The 22,106-nt window shown below is 52.5% G+C and overlaps 1 protein-coding gene across 1 annotated transcript in view; it reads right to left on the bottom strand.

Moving 5' to 3' along the window:
• The window catches only part of BCR (BCR activator of RhoGEF and GTPase), a 91,439-nt gene extending 74,540 nt beyond the window's left edge, over positions 1-16,899 (bottom strand). Inside the window, exon 1 of the mRNA XM_028711013.2 lies at positions 14,834-16,899. Within this exon, the coding sequence (XP_028566846.2) occupies positions 14,834-16,403 (1,570 nt within the window). The 5' untranslated portion in view covers positions 16,404-16,899. The remainder of the gene's footprint in view (positions 1-14,833) is intronic.
• Positions 16,900-22,106: the final 5,207 nt, after the last annotated feature.

Below are 22,106 nucleotides of genomic sequence, written 5' to 3'. Positions count from 1 at the left end.
AAACCTCTCCATTCTGAAGGAAATCAGCCCTGAGTGCTCACTGGAGGGACAGATCCTGAAGCTGAGACTCCAATACTTTGGCCACCTCATGAGAAGAGAAGACTCCCTGGAAAAGACCCTGATGTTGGGAAAGATGGAGGGCACAAGGAGAAGGGGACAACAGAGGACGAGATGGTTGGACAGTGTTCTCGAAGCTACCAGCATGAGTCTGACCAAACTGCGGGAGGCAGTGGAAGACAGGAGTGCCTGGCGTGCTCTGGTCCATGGGATCACGAAGAGTCAGACACGACTAAACGACAACACCTTTGGACTGTAGAATCGTTTCTACAGAGATTAAGGCCATGGCACTCAAGGAGGGTGTGGAGCAAGGCCAGCAAGGGGTGTGGCCTAGGGAGAGGGGGCGTTTCCTGGGAAGAGTCCCAAGGGACAGACAGAGGGCTGCAATTGGCCCCCAGGCCCGAGGTTAGCCACCCCATGCTTGAGTTGCTGCACACTGTAATTTCATTATTGGAAGCAAGAAATGAGGACCTCCACTCCTTCCTGGCTCCTTATTCCAGCAGCCTCTGGGCAGAACTGAGAGCTAGCTCATTGCTGCAAGGGAAAGGAAATTTGCCCTTCCACAAAACTGGATCCCATGCTCTCTTCACTGAGACAAGGTTGACAGACGCCTCCCCACTTGCTAAACAGACACAGACACAGACAGACAGAAAGACAGACAGACAGACAGACACACACACACACACACACACGGAGGAATGTCCATTAAAGTCATGATCGTATCAAACCCTCCAAGGCGTTTCTAAAAAGGAGGGAAAGCCAAGCAAGTGCCTCTCCCAATATTCTCCACACCAGGATTGCTTTAAAATTCATTAGTTTCTCTCCCCCACCCCATAAAACACATTCAGAAGCACTTTCCGCCTCCAAAACGCAGTTCTGAGCTGCAACCTCCTGTTTAAATGGAAGGGGGGGGTCTTTTGGCTGAAGAAAAAGGGATGCTTGCTGAAATGAGCGGCTTGCTCAAAGGATGCCCCAGATCAGTCCAGCCCCCATCGTGCATATTAAACATTACGGGGAGGGGGGAGTTGAGATGCCAGTGTGCTGGAAGGGGGCATTGTTTTCAACTGCCAACTGTTCTCTGGTGCCCAATCCTGTTTTGATTTATTCCCTGTTGTCCGGGCGGTGAGAGGAGATTCTCTTCTTCCATCCCAGCTTCCTCTGGGGCACATGGAAAGGAGAGATAAGCCCCTCCTATCAGTCAGTGTTGGAGAGATAACAGGAATAGCTCTTGAAAATTATTTTCTCACCCACCCCCTAAACACACACAGAGACATTTTCTCCTTACAATCCGTTTCACACCTTTTGATGCTGTTGCTTAAATTGTACTCTGTTAATTTTTTTTAGCACAGTTGCCGGTCTATTTTAATTGGGATTTTATTTTTTCCTGTATGCAGCTAGTAGAAACATAGGAAGCCATTTTACACTGGATCAGATCACTGGTCCATTAGCTCAGTATTGTCTACTACACTGACTGGCAGTGGCAGCTCTCCAGGATTTCAGACAGGAGACTCTCTAGGGCAGATTTTCTCAACCAACCCTGTGTCCCCAGATGCTCTTGAACTACAACTCCCATCATCCCTGACCGCTGGCCATGCTGGCTAGGAATGATGGGAGTTGTAGTCCAACAACACCTGGGGACTGAACGCTGAGAAAGGCCTTACCTGGAGATTGAACCTGGGGACTTCCTGCAAGATGCTATCACTTCTTGGCGCGCTATATATATATATATACAGTATATTCATTTTCCATATACATATTCATTTTCCAAATTTATAACACATCAATGCCAAATTAAAACTATTTTAATACGATTTTTCCAAAAACTGGCTTCCTACTCTTTCTCAGATATTTCTATTTTTTTCCTATTACATGCTGCTTGCATTACAAATTTATCTCCAATTAGCAAGCATTTTTAAAAACAAATACCCTTTTCCCTCAGCTGTCCGTTTGCATTTAATAAATAAATGTGATGATGATGGAAAAGGGGGACAGTGTTTAACACCCCCCAACCTTCCTTGTGGGACGCGGGTGGCACTGTGGGTTAAAGCCTCAGCGCCTAGGACTTGCTGATCGAAAGGTCGGCGGTTCGAATCCCCGCAGCGGGGTGCGCTCCTGTCGCTCGGTCCCAGCGCCTGCCAACCTAGCAGTTCGAAAGTACCCTCGGGTGCAAGTAGATAAATAGGGACCGCTTACTAGCGGGAAGGTAAACAGCGTTCCGTGTGCTGCGCTGGCTCGCCAGATGCAGCTTGTCACGCTGGCCACGTGACCCGGAAGTGTCTGCGGACAGCGCTGGCTCCCGGCCTATAGAGTGAGATGAGCGCACAACCCTAGAGTCTGTCAAGACTGGTCCGTATGGGCAGGGGTACCTTTAACCTTCCTTGCCCAAAGAGAAGCACTGCCTGTCCTTAGTAGCCAATGGAAGAGTGCAATCTTTGGACAGCTAATCCTGCTTCCCAGGCCCATCACAGAAACCTGAGAAGTAGAATAGTCTACTTAATTTTGCTCAAGTTACCCAAGAGTTGGAAGGGTCCCTGAAAGCCACACAATCCAACTCTTGCTTGATGCAAAGAATCCAAAACGGGAGGGATTCCCCCAAGCGATGCAGCCTCTGCATGAAGGGCTTCCACCTCCATCAAGGGAGGCCACTGACCACTGGACTATGTTCTGCCTCCACAGCTGGAAGGCAGCAATGATTCTGGATTCTAGTTGCTGGAAACTGAAGGGAGAGAGAGGGCTCTTGTGCTGGGATCCTGCCTGGGGGGGGGGGTCCCGTTGGGGGCATCTGGTTGGCCACTCTGAGAACGGGATGCCCAATACAGCTATGTGATGCTGGGGCTGATGGGAGTTGTGGTCCAAACCACCTAGAAGGCACCAGGATGAGGAAGACTGGGCTCAAGCTCAGCCTAGACTCATCTACCCAATGGAGCCAAAGGAAAGCTACTTCTCCCCCAATACTGCATCTGCTCAGAGGGCAATTGCCCCAGAAGACATCCCCCACCTGATGTGGTTAAGAGCAAATGAAAAGCCAGAGACATCTCCTGCTGGACCAGCCAGGCTCCATTCCGCCACCAGCCACTATTACAGCCCATCACAGCAAGAGTCATAAAAGAAGAGTTATTTGCCAGACTGGAATTGCAGTAGCCCCAGGGGGGAGCAAAGTGGTTTTCCTTACTAGGCAGAGCAGCCGCCCATAGGCAGCAGCTGGGTTACAAAGCCCTCCCCTTTACGGCAAGGGATTGGGGTGTAGAGAGAGAGATTTGAGCTCCTTGGTCCAACGAAGGCAAACCAGAGCTGCCTGCTCAAATAGCCGGACTGATGGCAGCCAACATGTCACTGGGAGGCAAACACCATTTCAGAAAGGATCCTGGCTCAGTGGCCAAGCAAAGAGGCCAGCAGCTTCATGAACTGAATCAGTTTCTCCTGCAATTTCACACACAAAATGGCGGCCAAGGAGGCTCACCTGCGCCTGGGCTGGAGCACTTCAGGGGCCTCAGGTGGTATCTCACAGCAGGCAATTTGCTTCTCTGCATAAAATAAAACACTTTGTATGCTGTGTTTGAAATTAGCCAGGTGCATTTTGCACCTGGTTTTCGACCACTTGGAACCAGGCGACTTTTCTTCTTAAGTTCTCAAAGCTCTTAACCCGTCATCTGAACTAGCCAGAAGTCTAACTGGGAATCAATCATAGTCAGTCCTTTGAAAAATAAAGACTTTGGTCTTGCCCCAAAATGACAACTAGACATTCCGTTTTGGCGACTGCAACCTTGGTTTAAGGAGCCATTTGGCGCCTAGCTTATATATCTGAGTTTCTAATGTTGTTCATATGTAGAAGGTGTCACATCGAGCAAGAGGCTCAGCTAAATCCCTTCTTTCCCAACAAGATACAGCCTCAAGTGAAATTTTGGTCTGATTCTGCAGAGCTCTGAGGATATACAGTGGTACCTTGGGTTACAGACGCTTCAGGTTACAGACTCCGCTAACTCAGAAATAGCACCTCGGGTTAAGAACTTTGCTTCCGGATGATAACAGAAATCGTGTGGTGGTGGCGCGGCGGCAGCAGGAGGCCCCATTAGCTAAAGTGGTGCTTCAGGTTAAGAACAGTTTCAGGTTAAGAACAGACCCCCAGAACGAATTAAGTTCTTAACCCGAGGTACCACTGTATATGCTGAGATTGATCATGGCCTTTCTCCTAACTTCCCCCCATTGTCTTTTAGGACTAAAAGAGGAAGGAGGAAAGCAGATCCCAAAAGTTTCCTCTTCTGTGCGGCTTAGTGAAACCAGATCCCAGAACCCAGAGCTGGCCACCAGATGACAAGGAAGCCAGCAGGAGGAAGACCATCCGCCAGTCCCCATCAGCAGTCTCCGCTCTCACCCCAGACCACCAGCCGCTCGCTCGCCTGGTCTTTACTGGGTTCCGAAGAAACTGAAGGGGCAGCCAGCGGGAAAGAAGCAAACTGAAAGCAGAGAAGGGTCAGGAGGGGGAAAGGCAAGGCAGTCGGAGAAGAGGCAGGATGAACAGTTCCATCAGGAGCAAAGCAGGCCCTGGCATGGAAAGCCCCTTTTGGCTGGGGCTCGAGGGGTCCAGTTTCCAGTCCAGCAGCTGCCTGGTTCCTGCCAAACTGGGAGGAGCAAAAGAAACTTGATTGCAGAGCCAGCCCAGGTGAAAGGGAAGAGGGAGCTGAGCCATGCCAGAGAATGCTGGCCACACCTGTCCAGGGGATGCAAATGCAGACACCCAATCCCAAAAATGCAGGATTTGGATGCAGCTACCCTGGGGTGAGGGACGTGGGTGGAGCTGTGGGTTAAACCACAGAGCCTATGACTTGCTAATCAGAAGGTCGGCGGTTCGAATCTCCGCGATGGGGTGAGCTCCCGTTGCTCGGTCCCTGCTCCAACCAACCTAGCAGTTCAAAAGCATGTCAAAGTGCAAGTAGATAAATAGGTACCGCCCCTGCGGGAAGGTAAACGGCATTTCCGTGCGCTGCTCTGGTTCGCCAGAAGTGGCTTAGTCATGCTGGCAACATGAACCGGAAGCTGTACGCTGGCTCCCTCGGCCAATAAAGTGAGATGAGCGCCGCAACCCCAGAGTCAGTCATGACTGGACCTAATGGTCAGGGGTCCCTTCACCTTAACTTTACCCTGGGGTGACCTAAAGGCCCTCACCAGGTGCTCAGAGTCATGCACCCACATTTCTTCACAGTATTCCAAGACTAAGCCTCAACATTCAAGACGGCATCTGTGGCATTACAGGTGTCCAGCTTTTGCATTGCATGGAGAAGCGACAGAAAGCTGGACTACATATCACAAGCCCTCTGTTTGCTTTGCTTCTATCCTTAAAAAGTGTCCCCCATCAAAGCTCAGGTGTAAACTTTCCTTCTTTCTTTTTTTAAAAGAGAGAGCACACATGTGTGCAAATCACTAGCTTTAATGGCCAAGGAGCTTAACAAGACTCCCAGCAATCGGGAGAGGCATATGAGTGCTTTGGCTAGCAAAACCAGGACTACAGGCAAACTGAGAAATCACTGAAAGTGTCATAGAACCATAGAACTGGAAGGGACCCCAAGGGTCATCTAGCCCAACCCCCTGAAATTCAAAACCAATCATTTGTCCAGGTCACATATTCTGACTTAGCTTGGTGCAGAACTTTCAACTGCTTGGCAATCCAGGTACTCCCAACAAGCCCTGCCTATTGCCCATCTGACATCTCGGCCCTCCCTGAGAGAAAGAGCCCAGCCCTGGCAGCAGAGAGAAAGGAGGGAGGCCCTCCAGGGGCCCCACAAATGCCAGCGGATGATGAGAACGGCCTCCACATTTCAGCCCGAGGGCAGGGATTGCCCTGACGCCTCCTGAGACTCGCAAGCTGCCCTGGGAGCTTTGTTTTGGCTAAAGGGCAGAGCAAAAATGCATTAAATAAACAAATTGTGAAGACTATGCAGCATTCCACATTCGCACACACTCATTCTTTCATCAGGTTATCTGCAAAACACAGCTCCCATCCCCCCCCCAAAAGAGGCCTCCCCCACTCTTGACCTCTCTCTGCGCAGGACTGGCTTTTCTGAATAGACTGGACAAACAGCCAGCCAGCCAGGCCACTGACAGCCGCCTCTTGCCCCAGTGATGGCTGCCCATCCTGGCACAGGGCAAGCCACAGGTCTCACCCAGTGAAGTCCGTGGCCACCAGACGGCTGCAAGACCAAGCGAGCAAGCCATCTTCAAATACCTGAAAGGTTGCCACATGGAGGATGGAGGAAGCTTGTTTTCTGCCGCTCCGGAACCAATGGATTCAAATGGCAGGAAAGGACTAAATGCCAGAAAGAACTTTCTGAGGGCCAGAGCTGTTCAACAGCAGAACGGACGACCTCGGAAGGTGGCAGGCTGTCCTTCGCTGGAGGTTTCTGAACAGTGGTCAGGTGGCCAGCTGCTTTATTCCTGCATCGCAGGGGGTTGGACTGGATGACCCTCGGAGTCCCTCCCAACTCTAGAATTCTATTATTCTAATGGCGCACTGAGGAGGTGTGGGGGACACGTGAAAAAGGAGCAAAGCCGGATGGACTGGTAATCCACCCACCCGCCAGCCCGAAAAATTGGTTTGAATTCCAGGCTGTTTGTCATCAAGGGGAAACTGGTTTGGCTTCTTCAGAACGTAAATCAGGGGGTTGGAGGGTGGGGGTGGAAGAGGCAAGACGCCCCAGTGGGACCTTCGGCACACAAGGCAAACCGTGCACGCTACTGGGCCATGGCCTAAATTAATAATAATAATAATAATAATAATAATAATAATAATAATAATAATAATTTATACCCCACCCATCTAGCTGGGTTTCCCTGCCCCCTCCCCTTCTCTCTTTGCCTCTCCAAAGAGCGTTCCTCTTTCAAACAATGGCTACATCCATTTGCCGATGGGTGGAGATTTAACCAGCTAATAAACCAATTACGACTGATACAATTAGTTAATCAACTAAGCCCCACCAGAAACTGCCCCCCTATAAGTGCTCCTTCAGTCCACTTTCTCCCCCCCCCATCTGTGGAGAAGCGCAGGGAGGAGGAAACATCGCCAGCCTTCAATCACAGCATGTGGAGAAGCACAAGACTGTAAACTTGGGGGTCACCTAGTCCAACCCCCTGCAATGCAGGAAGCACAGCTAAAGAATCCCCGACAGATGGCCACTCAACCTCGGTTCCACTGTCAAAAAGCTCTTACGGTCAGAAAGTTCTTTATAGCGTTTAGCCAGAATCTAATTTCTCGTTATCTGAATCCAATGGTTCCGGTCCTACCCTCTGGAGCAGCAGGAAACAAGCCTTCTTCATCTGACATACAGGTATTTGAAGGCAGCTATCGTATCACCAGGGGACGCGGGTGGCGCTGTGGGTAAAAGCCTCGGCGCCTAGGGCTTGCCAATCGAAAGGTCGGCGGTTCGAATCCCCACGGCAGGGTGCGCTCCTGTTGCTCGGTCCCAGCGCCTGCCAACCTAGCAGTTCGAAAGCACCCCCGGGTGCAAGTAGATAAATAGGGACCGCTTACTAGCGGGAAGGTAAACGGCGTTTCCGTGTGCGGCTCTGGCTCGCCAGAGCAGCTTCGTCACGCTGGCCATGTGACCCGGAAGTGTCTCCGGACAGCGCTGGCCCCCGGCCTCTTAAGTGATATGGGCGCACAACCCTAGAGTCTGGCAAGACTGGCCCGTATGGGCAGGGGTACCTTTACCTTTTACCTATCGTATCACCTCCCAGTCTCCTCTTTTCCAGGATAAACACACCAAACTCCCTCAACCGTTCCTCATATGGCTTGGTTTCCAGACCCTCTAGCACCCCGGTCACCCTCCTCTGCACATGTTCCAGCTTTCAATACACTTCTTAAACTGTGACGGCCCTCCACTGCCTGGTATGTGAGTGGCTACAAAGCGATCCTGACTATGACCGCCTGCCATAGCACTTTAAAGCAGTGTGAGAAATTGCCCAGGCACGCTTTGCGACTGGTGCAAGTCCAACAGCGACCACGTGGAGATTTGGCGACTGGCATCTCCACCTGGCTGGCCCCTCCAGCTTTCCTAAGTAGGGAAGTAGAAGAGCTTGTTTATTGCATTCACCGTATTTTTCGCTCTATAAGACGCACCAGACCATAAGACGCACCTAGTTTTTGGAGGAGGAAAACAAGAAAAAAAATATTCTGAATCTCAGAAGCCAGAACAACAAGAGGGATCGCTGCGCAGCGAAAGCAGCGATCCCTCTTGCTGTTCTGGGATAGCTGCGCGGCCTGCATTCGCTCCATAAGACACACACACATTTCCCCTTACTTTTTAGGAGGGAAAAAGTGAGTCTTATAGAGCAAAAAATACGGTATATCCCACCTTTTTCCTCCAAGGAATACACAGCTCCTTCCTCTGTTCATCCCTACAATGACCCTGCAAGGTAGATTAAGAGGCTGTGACTTGCCCAAAGCATAGCTGTCAACTTTTCCCTTTTTTAAAAGGGAAATTCCCTTATTCCGAATAGGATTCCTCGCAAGAAAAGGGAAAAGTTGACAGCTATGGCCCAAAGTCACCCAGTGAATGGGGATTTGAATCCTGATCTCCCAGGTCCTAGTCCAACACTAACCACAACACCACACTGGCTTCCTAGATTTATTCTGCTATGGGGCAGTTCTATAAATTAAGTAGGTAAATAAATATGGGGACAGCCAAATGTCACTTAAAGAGAAGGATGTGAAATATTTTCTGTGAAGTTATGCTACTCCATATTCTCTGCAGAGCTAATGGAGGGGAAAGAGGAAAGCTGGAGGAGGGGAGCTTTGCTACCAACCCCCACTATAACAAAATCCGTAGTCAGAACACCTAACACTGCCCCCAGCTTGGCATCTGAAACGCTATAACACAAAATAAAGTGGGAGAACATTGCAGATTCTGAGGCCCCAGCCAAATGCAGAGCCGAGTTTTGATCTGGAGTGATTTGCATTCTGAATACCTTGAAGCTGCTGCCCCTGCAAGCACACACCAGCTTTAAAAATACAATGAGGAAAATAACACTGCCCCCCTCCAGTTCTCCCCAAAGGTTTATCATCAAAACTTGCGGGAGGGGGGCTGGCTCCCCCTTTTCAACCATTCAAGGGGTGGGGCATCCCCTGCCCACAAACAGCCAAGCCCAAGAGCTCAGAAAAGGAAATCACAACCAGTGGGATGGCAGTGGAGACCCTTCAAAGCAGTGAAGAACCAAGCACAAGGAGGGAGAACCAAGCACATGGACAGGGGCTTTCAAACAAATGACTCCTCACTATGTGCATCCCAAGGTGGCAGACTAGTACCTGAGAGAAGTGGGTTCGAATCACCGCTCAGCCATGAAGCTCACTGGGTGAGCCAGTCACTGCCTCTCAGTCTAACCAACCTCACAGGGCTGATGTGGGGATTGAGAGTGGGGGGAGAACCATGTATGCCACCTTGGGCTCCTTGGAAGAAAAGGTGGGATATTAATGTAATAAATAGACAAATAGCAGTAATGTACCATGTAGCATGGGACGTGGGTGGCGCTGTGGGTAAAAGCCTCAGTGCCTAGGGCTTGCCGATCGAAAGGTCGGCGGTTCGAATCCCCGCGGCGGGATGCGCTCCCGTTGCTCAGTCCCAGTGCCTGCCAACCTAGCAGTTCGAAAGCACCCCCGGGTGCAAGTAGATAAATAGGGACCGCTTACTGGCGGGAAGGTAAACGGCGTTTCCGTGTGCTGCGCTGGCTCGCCAGATGCAGCTTCGTCACGCTGGCCACGTGACCCGGAAGTGTCTCCGGACAGCGCTGGCCCCCGGCCTCTTGAGTAAGATGGGCACACAACCCCAGAGTCTGGCAAGACTGGCCCGTATGGGCAGGGGTACCTTTACCTTTACCTTACCATGTAGCTCACCCCCAACCAGCAATTATGGGCTACAACTCTGCCACAGGAGTAGATTCTTACTGTTAGGGGGAATAGGAATATTGCCCCTACAGGGTCCAATTGAAGACCGATCAAGAAGGTTCCTAGGGAGCAGGTGGTGCTATGGTCTAAACAGCAGTTGGTGCTATCGTCTAAACTACTGAGCCTCTTGGGCTTGTTGATCAGAAGGTTGGTGGTTCGAATCCCCACGACAGGGTGAGCTCCCATTGCTCTGTCTCAGCTCCTGCCAACCTAGCAGTTCAAAAACACGCCACTGCGAGTAGATAAATAGGTACTGCTGCAGCGGGAAGGTAAGCAGCATTTCCATGTGCTCTGGCTATTGTCATGGTCCTCTGTGTGTCAGTAGTGGGTTAGTCCTGCTGGCCACATGACCTGGAAAGCTGTCTGCGGCAAACGCCGGCTCCCTCAGCTTGAAAGTGGACCCCATAATCACCTTTGTCTGCACTTAACCGTCCAGGGGTCCTTTACCTTTTTTATGAAGGCTCCCATAAAGAGACTGGCGGATGACTACCACTTCCCAATGGGTCTTGGGGACTGTCCAACTTTCTGGATGGACAGCTGACAAAATGGCCCTCAAGCCACCCACTCAGCAAAACCAAACAGGCTCCCTGGAGATCTTGAGAATATGAATAGGGAGCCATGAGGGCAGAAAAGTATTGAGGGAACACATAAAAGATACCCTTTCAGGGGTTATTCCAGGGGGTGCGAAGGATATGCTTCTCTACCACCACTGCAGAGGGACAGAGTTGTCCAGAAGAGCTTTTTCCAGGGCCTCTGACATCTCTGCAAGACGATACTGAAGAACCCTCACGGTGACCAGTTTACAAGGCATTCTGCAGATAAAACGGTTTGCACCTTGCAGCAGGTCACTTCAGCACCTGCTCATCCAGCTCTGGAGGATGTTTGTGCAATCTGAAGGTGTGATTGCACATCTTGGAACCTAGCCATGTATGCACTTAACCCTTCCTGGCTTACAAAAGTTGCCTTGAGAGGGCCAGACTGAGTGAGGAAGGTGGGGTGGCAAATGCCACTCTACGGCAGAGCATCGGTCCACTGAACCTGAAAAGAGTTGGTGGGAAAGCTTTTGGTTTTTTTAGAAAAGACCTTCTTGAATACCCCCCATTGGCATCTGGGCATTTTTGGGCAGCGCACTTGAGTACATGGTTGCATCTCAACTCCAGGTTTCCCTGAAGACGTTGAGACTTTACCCCCCCATCCAAAATGGCGCCAGGAGAACACACAAATTGAAACTTAATCCAGACATGTCAAAGGTGTTCCTGGCCTATAGGGAATACCGTTCAATCTGCATTGGATGGGGGGGGGGTTGCTGTGCTTGAAGACCCAAGTTCATTTTCTGGGGGTTCATCTTCTGAGCCTAAATACCCAGATTGCATCAGCACCAAAGAACACCTTTGCACAAATGAGGCCAATGCACCCGCTACACCCATTCCCAGATGTCCAATCAGGCTGCCGGAATGTGGGCCTTATTTACATGTCGCCTGGACTACTGCAATGCACTCGATGGAGGGCTGCCTCTGAAGGAGTTTGGTTCAGCCAGGCTCTTGATCACAGTCAGATGTGGAGAGTATGCAACTCACTCCTGCTTTACCGCAGCTTCAATTCTGGGCACAATTTAGAGCGCTGGTTGTAACGTACCGGGGTCCAGAATACTGCCTTCCATGTCAGCTGGTCCTGCTGTTACTTCAGGGATCCAGGGAAAGTGGGGCCTTCTCAGTAGCAGACCCAGCTTTGAGATCTTCCCTTACAGAACTTCATTTTGCTCCCTCACAACCAGCTGCTTCTACCTTCAAGCGAAGGAAGGTCAAAACAAACCCCAGAGGCAGATTTGCCTCTTTTCCTGCTCAGGTTATTTTGAGAGGCCACCCACTTTGTTCTTCATAGTTCTGGCTTCTCTTCCTTTTACATTTACGCTGCTATGCACCTTAATTGTTTCAAAGGTGTCTTTTCCCTGTATTATTAGCCACCAGGAGCAGCGCATGTTTTTGATTACCTGAATTTTAATAGATTGGTTTTTAACATTGCCTTAATTCTAAATTATCCTTAATCGTTATCTTTTATATCTTTTTTGTATTTCATCTGTCTTGTTGTAATTTGTGTAAGCTGAATTTAGCAGCCCCGGTCTGCTAAAAAGGTAGGATATAACAACAACAACAACAACAACAACAACAACAACAACAACAACAACAACAACAACAACGTGGAAGCATAGACAAAATAAAACAGTGGATGCGGTTAATGCCATGATGGAAAGGGGCCCTTTCTTCCTGCATCAGGCTTATTCTGCAAGGTATTCACTGCTGTTTCTGTGGGATGGAGAGACATGACCCTTTGCAAGCACACACACAAATTCTGGGCTTGCCGGGGAACCAGGTCTGGTGCCTCACAGTTTCAGGGTTTCATCTGCTAGAAGAGCAAAAGCTTTGTGTGTGTGGAGGAGGGAATACCCATTTAAAAGGCACCTGCCTCTCTGCAAGGACAGCCCAGGCAGCTGAAAGAGAAGAGAGGGCCCCGAGGCAATGGCCTGGGCACCCTCCCCTCCCTCCCCTCCTATTGTTCCTGCCCAGGAAACTGCAAGCCGGAGGAGAGGCTTCGCAGACATCTAAAGAGCATCATCACAGGACAGATGGCTGCAGTTCAGATTAGACCAGTGGTTGAGCCTCCTCCCTCTCCCATCCCCGCCCCCATTGCTTCTCCCACAAGATCCACAAGTCCTGAGAAGAAAAGAAATTGAGGGCTCTCTAATCTGGGAGGGAGAGAGGGAGGGGAGAGGTCACTTTGAGGATAAGGAGCCTTCGCCTTCCATGTGCCAAAGCCAGCTCAGAGCCCAAACAATCCCCCTCCCCATATCATGTGGGTTGGTGGGGAGATAAATTCTCAGGAAATAAATGAGAGGCAGGAAAAGGAGACTCAGACACTCTACCTGCATTTAAATATTAACAAATGCCAAACTAGGAGGACGAAGGATCCCAACTCTCCTTGAGAGCTTCAAAACCTCTCTACTCTTGAGAGCCTCTTGAAGCCCAGCCAAGCAGGCAGGAATTTAGCTGTTTGCAAATGTCAGGCGCTGTTCCTTATTACAATATTGACTCTGGGAATGACAAAGGTGAAGGATCTATATATAGAGCAATCTGGACCCTCACTCCAGAGGCCACAACTTCTTCCAGTTCAGCACCTCCAGCATCCGTCAACCTTAAAAAGAAATGCCTTATCGTTCTAGAATGATTGTCAGCATGCAATGTCCCCCCCCCCACTTTCATGTCCTTTGCTGTCCCCATTACCCATGTACTTGTTAAGATTTCGAATGTAGATTTTTAATTGGTATTGGGCTGAATTTGCGGGGCTGTAGGCTACCTGAAGGGCACTTCCTGGAAGCATGAGGAGATATAACTCAATAATGAATTATTATACAAGGCCTTTGCTAGACCTGTTCTACAGAATCAGCTATAGCTTTGCTAAACCAGCTCTGCTCTTTATGCAGAGGTCCAGTGACAATGCCTGGCAAGCTGCAGGGGCAAGTTCCAGTAGCGACAACCACTGTCCATCATCTCAGAACTGGACAAGGGAAGCCAGTGTCTGTTAGAAAGGTACACGCAGCTCCTAAGCAGCCTTGCTCTCGTCAAGTCCAGCATCTGCCTGGGCACACAATACACACCTGGCCAGTGTTTACGCCAGGAAGACACACTCCTTAAAAGCAAGACACTTAAACAAGGAGGAGCATAGCAGTCTCAGGCCCAAGAAAGTAGCATGTCCAGCCTTGCAGGTGATGAGCTAGCATCCCGCTGAAAGGTCACCCAGGCAGGTTCCTAAATGAAAGCGCAAGGGGCTAGGATCAGCCTTTCCCAACTGGGTGCCCTGCAGCTACAATTCCCCTCAATGGCCTTGGGGGCTGGGAGCCGTAGTCCAAAACAGCTGCAGGGCACTAGGTTGGGGAAAGGCTGAGCCAGATGACTTCCAGGTGCATCCACACACCCGGGCCCATCACGCGATGACTGCACGTCTACCATGTGATGACTGCAGGCGAAAATGAATCACAGGTAGAATCTGGTCCTTGACTCAAAACACAACATGCCTGTTAACAGTGGGGGAAGGGGGCAGCTCAGCAGCAGAGCACCTGCTTGGCATGCAGGTGACCCGTGGATCGCACAAGCCAAGCCACACTCTGTAACATCTCAATGGCAGCACAAGAACACCTGAGCAACCCATTAAAGCCGGGGGTTAATCCATGAAGTCTTTCAAAATCAGGAGGCAAAAGGATGGAGGGGGTTCAGGTGTACCCTGCTCTCCTGTCATTCTGAGCAATACAACAGAACCCTCCAACCAGGCTAAAGAGGCAGGATCCACTGGTCCAAGGGCCACTCGAGTTGGGTGACCTCCTCCTCCACTGCCGCCACCCCAACATCTGCATTTTAGAGCCAAGGATCCTTTGGGCACCCCAACATCCTGGCACCTCCCTCCCACGAAGAGATAAAGGACCATGTGAAGCCCCCAGATGGCGTTTTCCCAGCTTCCATAGAAGGAGAAGGAGCCTCAGGATGGCACCACCTGACTCAACCAAGGGCAGGCAGCAGAGGAGAAGGCCCAACCTGAGGACCTCACCTGAGTGGGCCAGGCAGGGCATCACAAAGCTGTGCAAAGGGGGAGGTCAGAAACTCCCCCAACCCAGCCAGGTACAGAGTCAAGATGCGGCTATATGGCTAAAACATATCCCCCCCCCATCAGAAAACAAAAGGGACTCCCCACATACACCATTATCAGGAATTTCAACACTCCTGCGTGCTATAGAAAAGGAAGACACCCCTTCCCTCTTGAAGAAGAACAAGGACACAAAAGGAGATTCCCACCCACCTGCCTCTCCGAGGTGGTAGCAGCTGTCGAGAGAGGCTCTGCCGGCCGGCAGGTCGCCGTCGCTGGGCCAGATCTGCCCGCTCTTGCGGACGCCCACGATGGTGGCCTCGGAGACCACGACCTGCTGCTGCTGCCGGTGCCGCTTCTGGGACTGGGGCGTCGGGGGGCTGCTGCTGCTGTCGAAGGACTGCTGGGAGTTCTGGGAGGGCGATCGGCTCTTGTCGCGGCCGTAGAGGCGGCAGGCGGTGGGGCTGGGCGAGACGTGGCTGGACTGGCCCGACGAGAAGTCCTCCTCGCTCGACGTGAGGTTCTCGTTGGAGCTGCAGTCGGGCGTGTAGCCGCCGCCGATGTCGTCGAAGCTGCGCGGCGAGTAGGAGCGGCGCGGCCAGGTCAGCGGCTTCTCCGGCTCGACGGCGGCGCCCGAGTGGCCGCGCAGCAGCGGCGTCGGCGGGGCGCCTTTGCCCCCGGGCTCCCCGGCGCCTTCGCCCCCCGCCGCCGCCATCATCATCATCATCATGCCCCCGACGTAAACGCTCTGGTAGGGCTGGAAGTCGGAGGGGGCGGCCTGCCAGGCGGAGGACGAGCGGGCAGCGCCGTTGCCGTCCAGCAGGTTGTCCTTGAGGAAGCGGGCGTTGAGCTCCGCGTCGTCGTAGTCGCCGTCGCCGAAGCAGGCCTCGGTCGAGCGGCCGCGCAGCCCCGGCAAGAGCTTCTTCCGTGCCTCCAGCTGCATGGCTTGGCTGCCCAGAGAGCTGATCCGGTCCGAGACCTCCTTGTCGTTCACCTTCACCAGGCCCTTCTCGTGGTGGTACTCCAGGTTCACGTAGAAGGGCTTGTCCGACGAGCAGGGCGGCGCGGACAACGGCTCCTTCCCATCCGCCGCTGCCGTCGTCAACGACTTCTTCAGCCCCCGCTCGAAGTTACAGCGCAGCGCCGCCACGTTGCTGGCCGCGCCGCCCCCTCCGCGCTCCCGGCTGCCCACCGGCTCGAAGGCGCCCGCCTCCTTCTCCGAGGAGACGCTCAGAAGGCGCTGGCGGCGGCTACTTCTGCTGTTCCCGCCGCTGGGAGCCGCCCGGGCCCTGGCCGGGGAGCCCCCTTCCGCCGCCTCGCCGTTGCCGTCGGGCTGCTGCGTCGGGCTGTCCGCCTCGGAGCCGTCGCTGTGCGCCGCCGAGAGCTTGCGGAGGGCAGGCGGGCGCGGCCGGTGGTGGTGGTGGGGTTTGCCGCTTGGCGGCGGCGGCGGCCTGGCCTGGCCGGTCGTCTGCGCCCCGACGTCTCCGTCGTCGGCCGCGGCCGTCCCCTCGTCTTCGTCGTCGTCGTCGAGGCCGGCGCGGGCGGGTCTGGCGAAGCCCCAGCGCTGCCGGTCGTAGCTCTTCTTCTCCTTGGCCAGCAGCGTCTGCAGGTAGATCATGCGGAAGCGCTCCTTGTTCACCTCCAGCTCCAGGCGGCGGATGGACGCCTTGCAGCGCTCCAGCTCCGCCTCGATGTCGCCCACCGAGCGCAGCGCCATCTGGGGAGGCTCCGAGTCGGCGAACTGCGCGCGCCACGCCTCGGCGAAGCCCACCGGGTCCACCATCGCGGCGGCGGAGTTGGCCCGAGGGCCGGTCAGGGCGGCAGCGGCGCGCCCGGGCGGCGGAGCGGGAGGAGGAGGCGGCGGCGGGGGGCGCTCATCCCCCGCCGGAGGAGGCAGGGTGTCCGCGGAGGCAGCAGCGGCGCTTCAGCCCCGGGCGCCCCGGCCGCGCTGCCCATGAGGAGCCGTCGCCGCCGCCGCCCCCTCGGCGAGGGCGGGCGGGCAAGAACAAAGGCGCGAGCCGAGGCGGAGGCGAGCGCGGCCGGCAGCCTGCCTCACGCGCCCGGGCGGCGGGCTCCTCTCCTCTCCGCCTGCCTGCCTGCCTGCTGGCTTCCTCCTTGGCCTCGGCAGGGCCCGAGCCTTAGCCCATCCTGCGGCGGCGGCGGCTACTGATCCAGGCAGGCTCAGGCGGGGTCGGGCTGCAGCTCTCCGGGCGGCTCCGCGTCGCGGCTGCCCATCGCCGGCTGGCCCAGCTCGCACTCGGGATGGCAGCCGCAGGGACGGCGAGGGCGGGGCGGGAGGCCAGGCGGGGCGGCGCGAGGGGGCGGGATTGGAGGAGGGGGCGCGGCGAGGGGGCGGGCGGGACGGGCTGGGCCTCGTCGCCCTGCCCACAGCACCGAGCACGTGCAGAGCGCCTCGCCACCGCCGCCTGCCGTGGATCCGGCTGGCTGGGCCAGGCCTGCCAAAAGGATCAGATCTCAGCTTAGGATAGGAGAGAGGACGCTTCCCTTTCCGGTAATGCTGTGGGGCGCAGAGGAGCCAAATCCAAGGGGTCGAGGGGTTTTCAGTCGCCCCCCCAAAAATGGGGGGGTGCACCCCTCACCCCCAAGTTGCCATTCAAATAATGCGCGTGCATCGGGTCATGAGCTCGATTATGCGGGGCTGTGTTTACCTGCCCCAACCCCATTAAAAAAAAAAAAATCAAGTTGGCACCCCTCCTGGGTAGGGGGCTTCTCTTGTGAGAATGGAGCAGCGGAAGAGCCTTGTTGCTGGCCTGCCTAGGGCAGCATCCTTTTCTCACAGCCAAATGCAGGATCCGAGCACAAGAGCCCTCGCGCCCTTAGGAGCCAACTCCTAGGGGCCGAAGTCCCTTCCCCGCCGCCCCCAATAAAATATTTGAGGGGGACAGCTTCCCCTCCAGTTGATGGGCATTGCCATTCAAATGGGGTGTGTGATTGATTATGCAGGGCAGGGCTTACCTGGCCTCCCGCAATATTTTACACAAGTTGGTACCCCTGCCCCATAGGAGCCCGCTGCTCGAGCCGAGGTCGCTTCAGCCCCTCCAATAAAATATTTGAGGGGGCCATCCTTCCCCAAGTTGAGGGGGATTCCCATTCAAATGTTGTGTGTGCGCGCGCCACATCATGTGATTATTTGGGACAGGGTTTATTTTAACTGCCCCCACCCAATATTTAATTCAAGTTTGCACACACACACACCCCGTAGCCTTCCCTCTCTCCATGAATTTGCCTAATCCTCCTTTTAAGCTATCCAAGTTGGTGGTCATCACTGCCTCCTGCAGTTTCATAGTTTTAGCTGTTCGCTGTGGGAAGAAATACTTTCTTTTAACTGATTGGCGAAGAGGGCCTTGGGTCTGATGAAGATCCAGGCCTCTGCTTATGTGCTTAGAAGCTTGTCAGAGTCCCTCTCCCGCCATCATATGGAGTTGAATATCTTTTTGGCTGTGGCTATTCCAAAGGATGGGACGTGGGTGGCGCTGTGGGTTAAACCACAGAGCCTAGGACTTGCCGATCAGGAGGTCAGCGGTTCGAATCCCCGCGACGGGGTGAGCTCCGGTTGCTCGGTCCCTGCTCCTGCCAACCTAGCAGTTCAAAAACACGTCAAAATGCAAGTAGATAAATAGGTACCGCTCCGGCGGGAAGGTAAATGGTGTTTCCGTGCGCTGCTCTGGTTTGGCAGAAGCGGCTTAGTCATGCTGTCCACATGACCCGGAAGCTGTACGCCGGCTCCCTCGGCCAATAAAGCGAGATGAGCGCCGCAACCCCAGAGTCGGCCATGACTGGACCTAATGGTCAGGGGTCCCTTCACCTTTATTCCAAAGGATGGGATGACTCTGCTTATTTATATGTTCTGAACCCAGAACCTTTCTCTTCTCCTCTCCTAAGACCTAGGCAAAGGGTGGAGCAGAGCATCACCTGGGCAGCCTACCTTGAGCCATTCCATTGTCTGCAGAGAGCGGGATGTCTTTCATGTGCTCAGCCCCAGCCATGTGGCCCTCCTTTCCCAGAAACCCAAAGAGGCTTCCTGACAAAAATAAACAGGCTTCAAATGAAAGCGAGTTGTTATTATGATGTCCATCTGTGTGGGAGGCTGGCCTGTAGGAGCTGCCAGGCAATTAACTGGTGTTTGGGGAGGGCTTTGGGATAGATGGAGGGTGTTGCTGCTGCTCACGCCAAAGCATTAAGCCTGCTCCATTTTTAATGCTGCTCAATAATCCATCAAACCTCTTAACCACTTTTGCTTCTAGCATATCAGGACAAATTATGACAACTTCCTTCCGCCCGCTCTTGGGAAAATGGTGTGCTAGCATTCAGATTATTCCTCCACTTAACACAGAATAATCCCTGCCACACAAAATGGTTCAAAGCAGGGGTTCTCAGTTCTCAGGCAAACTTCCAAATAAACACATATAGGATTGCAGCTTTATTTCAGAAGGCATTTGTCTTGCCATCTTTCGACTGGATAATAAATTTCTTTTCCCCCTACCTCCCATTGCCTCTTTGTTTTAGCTGCACCAGACCAGCACAACTACCCCTTCGGAAATGCTTTAGGGCGTTTTTTGTGACGGTTGCTTTTGGATGCTATTATGGTTTTAACTGTTTATTTGTTTTTGTTAATATTTTTATATATCAGAGTCTTGAAGCACTTAAAATTTAAAATACATATAGGGCAAGTTCAGCCACATGGGTGGGTTATAAATAATAAATTTTATTCTTATTATTATTATTACAGAAAACAAGCAAGCAACAACTTAGTATCACCTATTTAAATGTACACCCAATTAAAATAGTGGGGAGATGTAGGATTCCCTTCTTTCCTCAAGGAGCTCAGCACCGCAGATCACCCTCGAGTCAACAAATGAGCTGGGAGGGGATTCGGCATTAAGGCCTCTTATATGCCCTGTAGACCGGTGGCCACACTCTGCATTAATCTAGCCTGGAGCATATGCTGCAGAAGTTAATGCTGGCTTTATCCACTTCTTTCCCCCTTGAGGAAGCCGGGCTCAGGATTCCCGATAGGTGGAGGTCAGCCGTGACAGGTGGGCTTCACTTGAGGCACCATTAAGGCTACGTATTCATGCTGGCTGTGGGGCAGATGGAGAGTAAGCGGCCCCATTGAGCCCAGTGGCCCTTCTTCCTCAAGATGCACAGGGTGGGAGATTTGCGCTCCTTCAGATCTGCCTCCCACAATTGGGCAGTTCTCCTGAGCAAGAGCCCTTGAAACACACTGATGCTATCTCACATTGCTCTCTTTCATTTCAGAGGGCCTGCCTTTCCACTGAGATCTGTCCACCTCCCAGTCTGCTCTTCCCATTATTGGGCTTCTTCTCAATGGCGCTGGCTCAGGAGAACTTTCTCCCACGTGTTAATGAGCAGAGCAGACCAAATGTCTTGGCGTGACCATAAGCATGTAAGAGTCAGCATTCTGCACAAATCCCATGCCCCTTTGCTAGATCTTTTATAATGAGCATCACTTATCAGAGTTTTCTGACAAAGCAGCCTATATATTATTTTTTTTCTAAATAAAATGGCCCTTTTAAAAAACTCGGACCACTTTGCTGAGGTCATCCGAGGTTCGAGACCCACATTGGACAAAAGATTCCTGCATTGCAGGGGGTTGGACTAGATGACCCCCATGGTCCTGTCCAATTCTATTATTCTAAAGTCTCTGCAGGCAGGCTTGTCTTCAAGAGCTCCCAAGCAAGCTTCACGACCACACAAACCCTCTCGTGTTCCCACAATGAGCCTGAAGCCCTTGCTGTAACTCTGAAGAAGCCATGCAAGCAGCCAGGCATTTTTGCCACTCCCTCCTGTGGGCAAAAGTAGCTGGTTTCCCTCACACACATACCTTGGCTAGGAAGCTGTTGTAACCCATTTTTACAAAAGGGTGCATTGCATTTTTCTTAGCATTCCTTTTCCGAAGGCAGGCCTCCTAATGCAGAGCACTCCAGACACCTCCCAGTAGATCCCAATCTGCCTCCTAATGGACACATGCACCATTTGTTCACATAATATGCCCCTGAGCATCTTGCTCTGGGAGGCATCAGGAGAGGAGGGACTTGCCTGCCTGCCTGCCTGCCTGCCAGCTAGCAGGCCTCAGTGCAAAAGCAAGGAGTCCTCCAATATTTACCTGGCTGCTAACAACTTCCGTGCCCCTGACAGCTTCTGCCAGATGAGCAAACAGAAGGTGCATCTTGCAGAACCCTTCCCTTATAAAACAAATAAATATAAAAGCTAAACTGAGAAATTAGAATCGGATCAAGAAATTACAGTCGTACCTTGGATCCCAAACGTCCTGGAACTCGGGACATTTTGGCTCCCAAACGCCGCAAACCCAGAAGTGATTGTTCTGGTTTTTGAATGTTCTTTTGAAACCCGGGCTTCCGTGGCTTCTGATTGGCTGCAGGAGCTTTCTGAAGCCAATCAGAAGCCGCGGTTTGGTTTTTGAACATTTTGGAAGTCGAATGGACTTCCGGAACAGATTCCGTTTGACTTCCAAGGTATGACTGTACAAGCAAATGGAAGGGGTGGGAGGGAAGCAGCTTTCATCCAGCCAGAGCTTACGAGTTTTCCCTTTGAACATCCTGACTAAGCTATCTGTCAACAGTAACGTCACGCAAGTTTTTTGTGTGTGTGCTTGAATGTGTGAAAATGAGTGATTGATCGTGATAGCCACACACCCTAAAGCCAGGCTTTCGTGTACCTGTCACAAATAGAGGACAAGGTGGTTTCTTGTCCTGTTGCTAAAATGAAGAGCTGTGCCCTTTCTGTCGATCATCCTCTTCTGTTTCTCTAACAGAAGGATGCAGAGGAGAATCCTGTATGTGGCGAAGGAATGCATAGTTCAAAAGGAACACACACACACAACGTGCTTGATCTTATCAAGACATGAATAATTGGTTTTCTGGAGAAGACCCAAGTGTGTCAATCTGGCTTTGCATCCTGCTCCTAGCTGTGTCTGGCTAGCTGCCTCAAGGCCAGCAGTGCAGGGAGAAGCCTGCGACCCATCCCTGGTTGACCTATGAACCAAACCCAACATACCCTTTGTATTTTGTTTGATCTTTCAAAGGTAATGTTTGCAAAATGCGTGATGCTGGCACGCTGGGACAGAACTCACATCAATCCTTGGGACTCAGCTGTGCATCATCATCACAGATGCTCGTACTTGTCGTAATGACTCCTTCCCCTTTCTGCTCCGCCTGCTCGGCTGAGTGTGCCGCCCCACCAAAAGTCAAAACGCAACCCAAAAGCGCCATATGAAGTCTATTTCTGAGGGAAGAGGAGCTGCACTGAATGTTATAACGTTGCAGGAAATAGCACAGCCTCGGGTGGAAAGAGCCCTCGCTGCCTCCTACATGTTCCAAAAGGAACAATTACTGTCATTGGCAATCAGAGGAACGTGAATGGTGGCATCATAAGGCAAGGAGCGGGGGGCATCTGAGTGGCTTCCAGGGGGACGCCAGACCCC

This window comes from Podarcis muralis, chromosome 16 (genome assembly GCF_964188315.1).
Source record: "Podarcis muralis chromosome 16, rPodMur119.hap1.1, whole genome shotgun sequence".
NCBI classification, from domain to species: domain Eukaryota; kingdom Metazoa; phylum Chordata; class Lepidosauria; order Squamata; family Lacertidae; genus Podarcis; species Podarcis muralis.
This window is presented reverse-complemented; position numbering and strand designations above follow the sequence as displayed.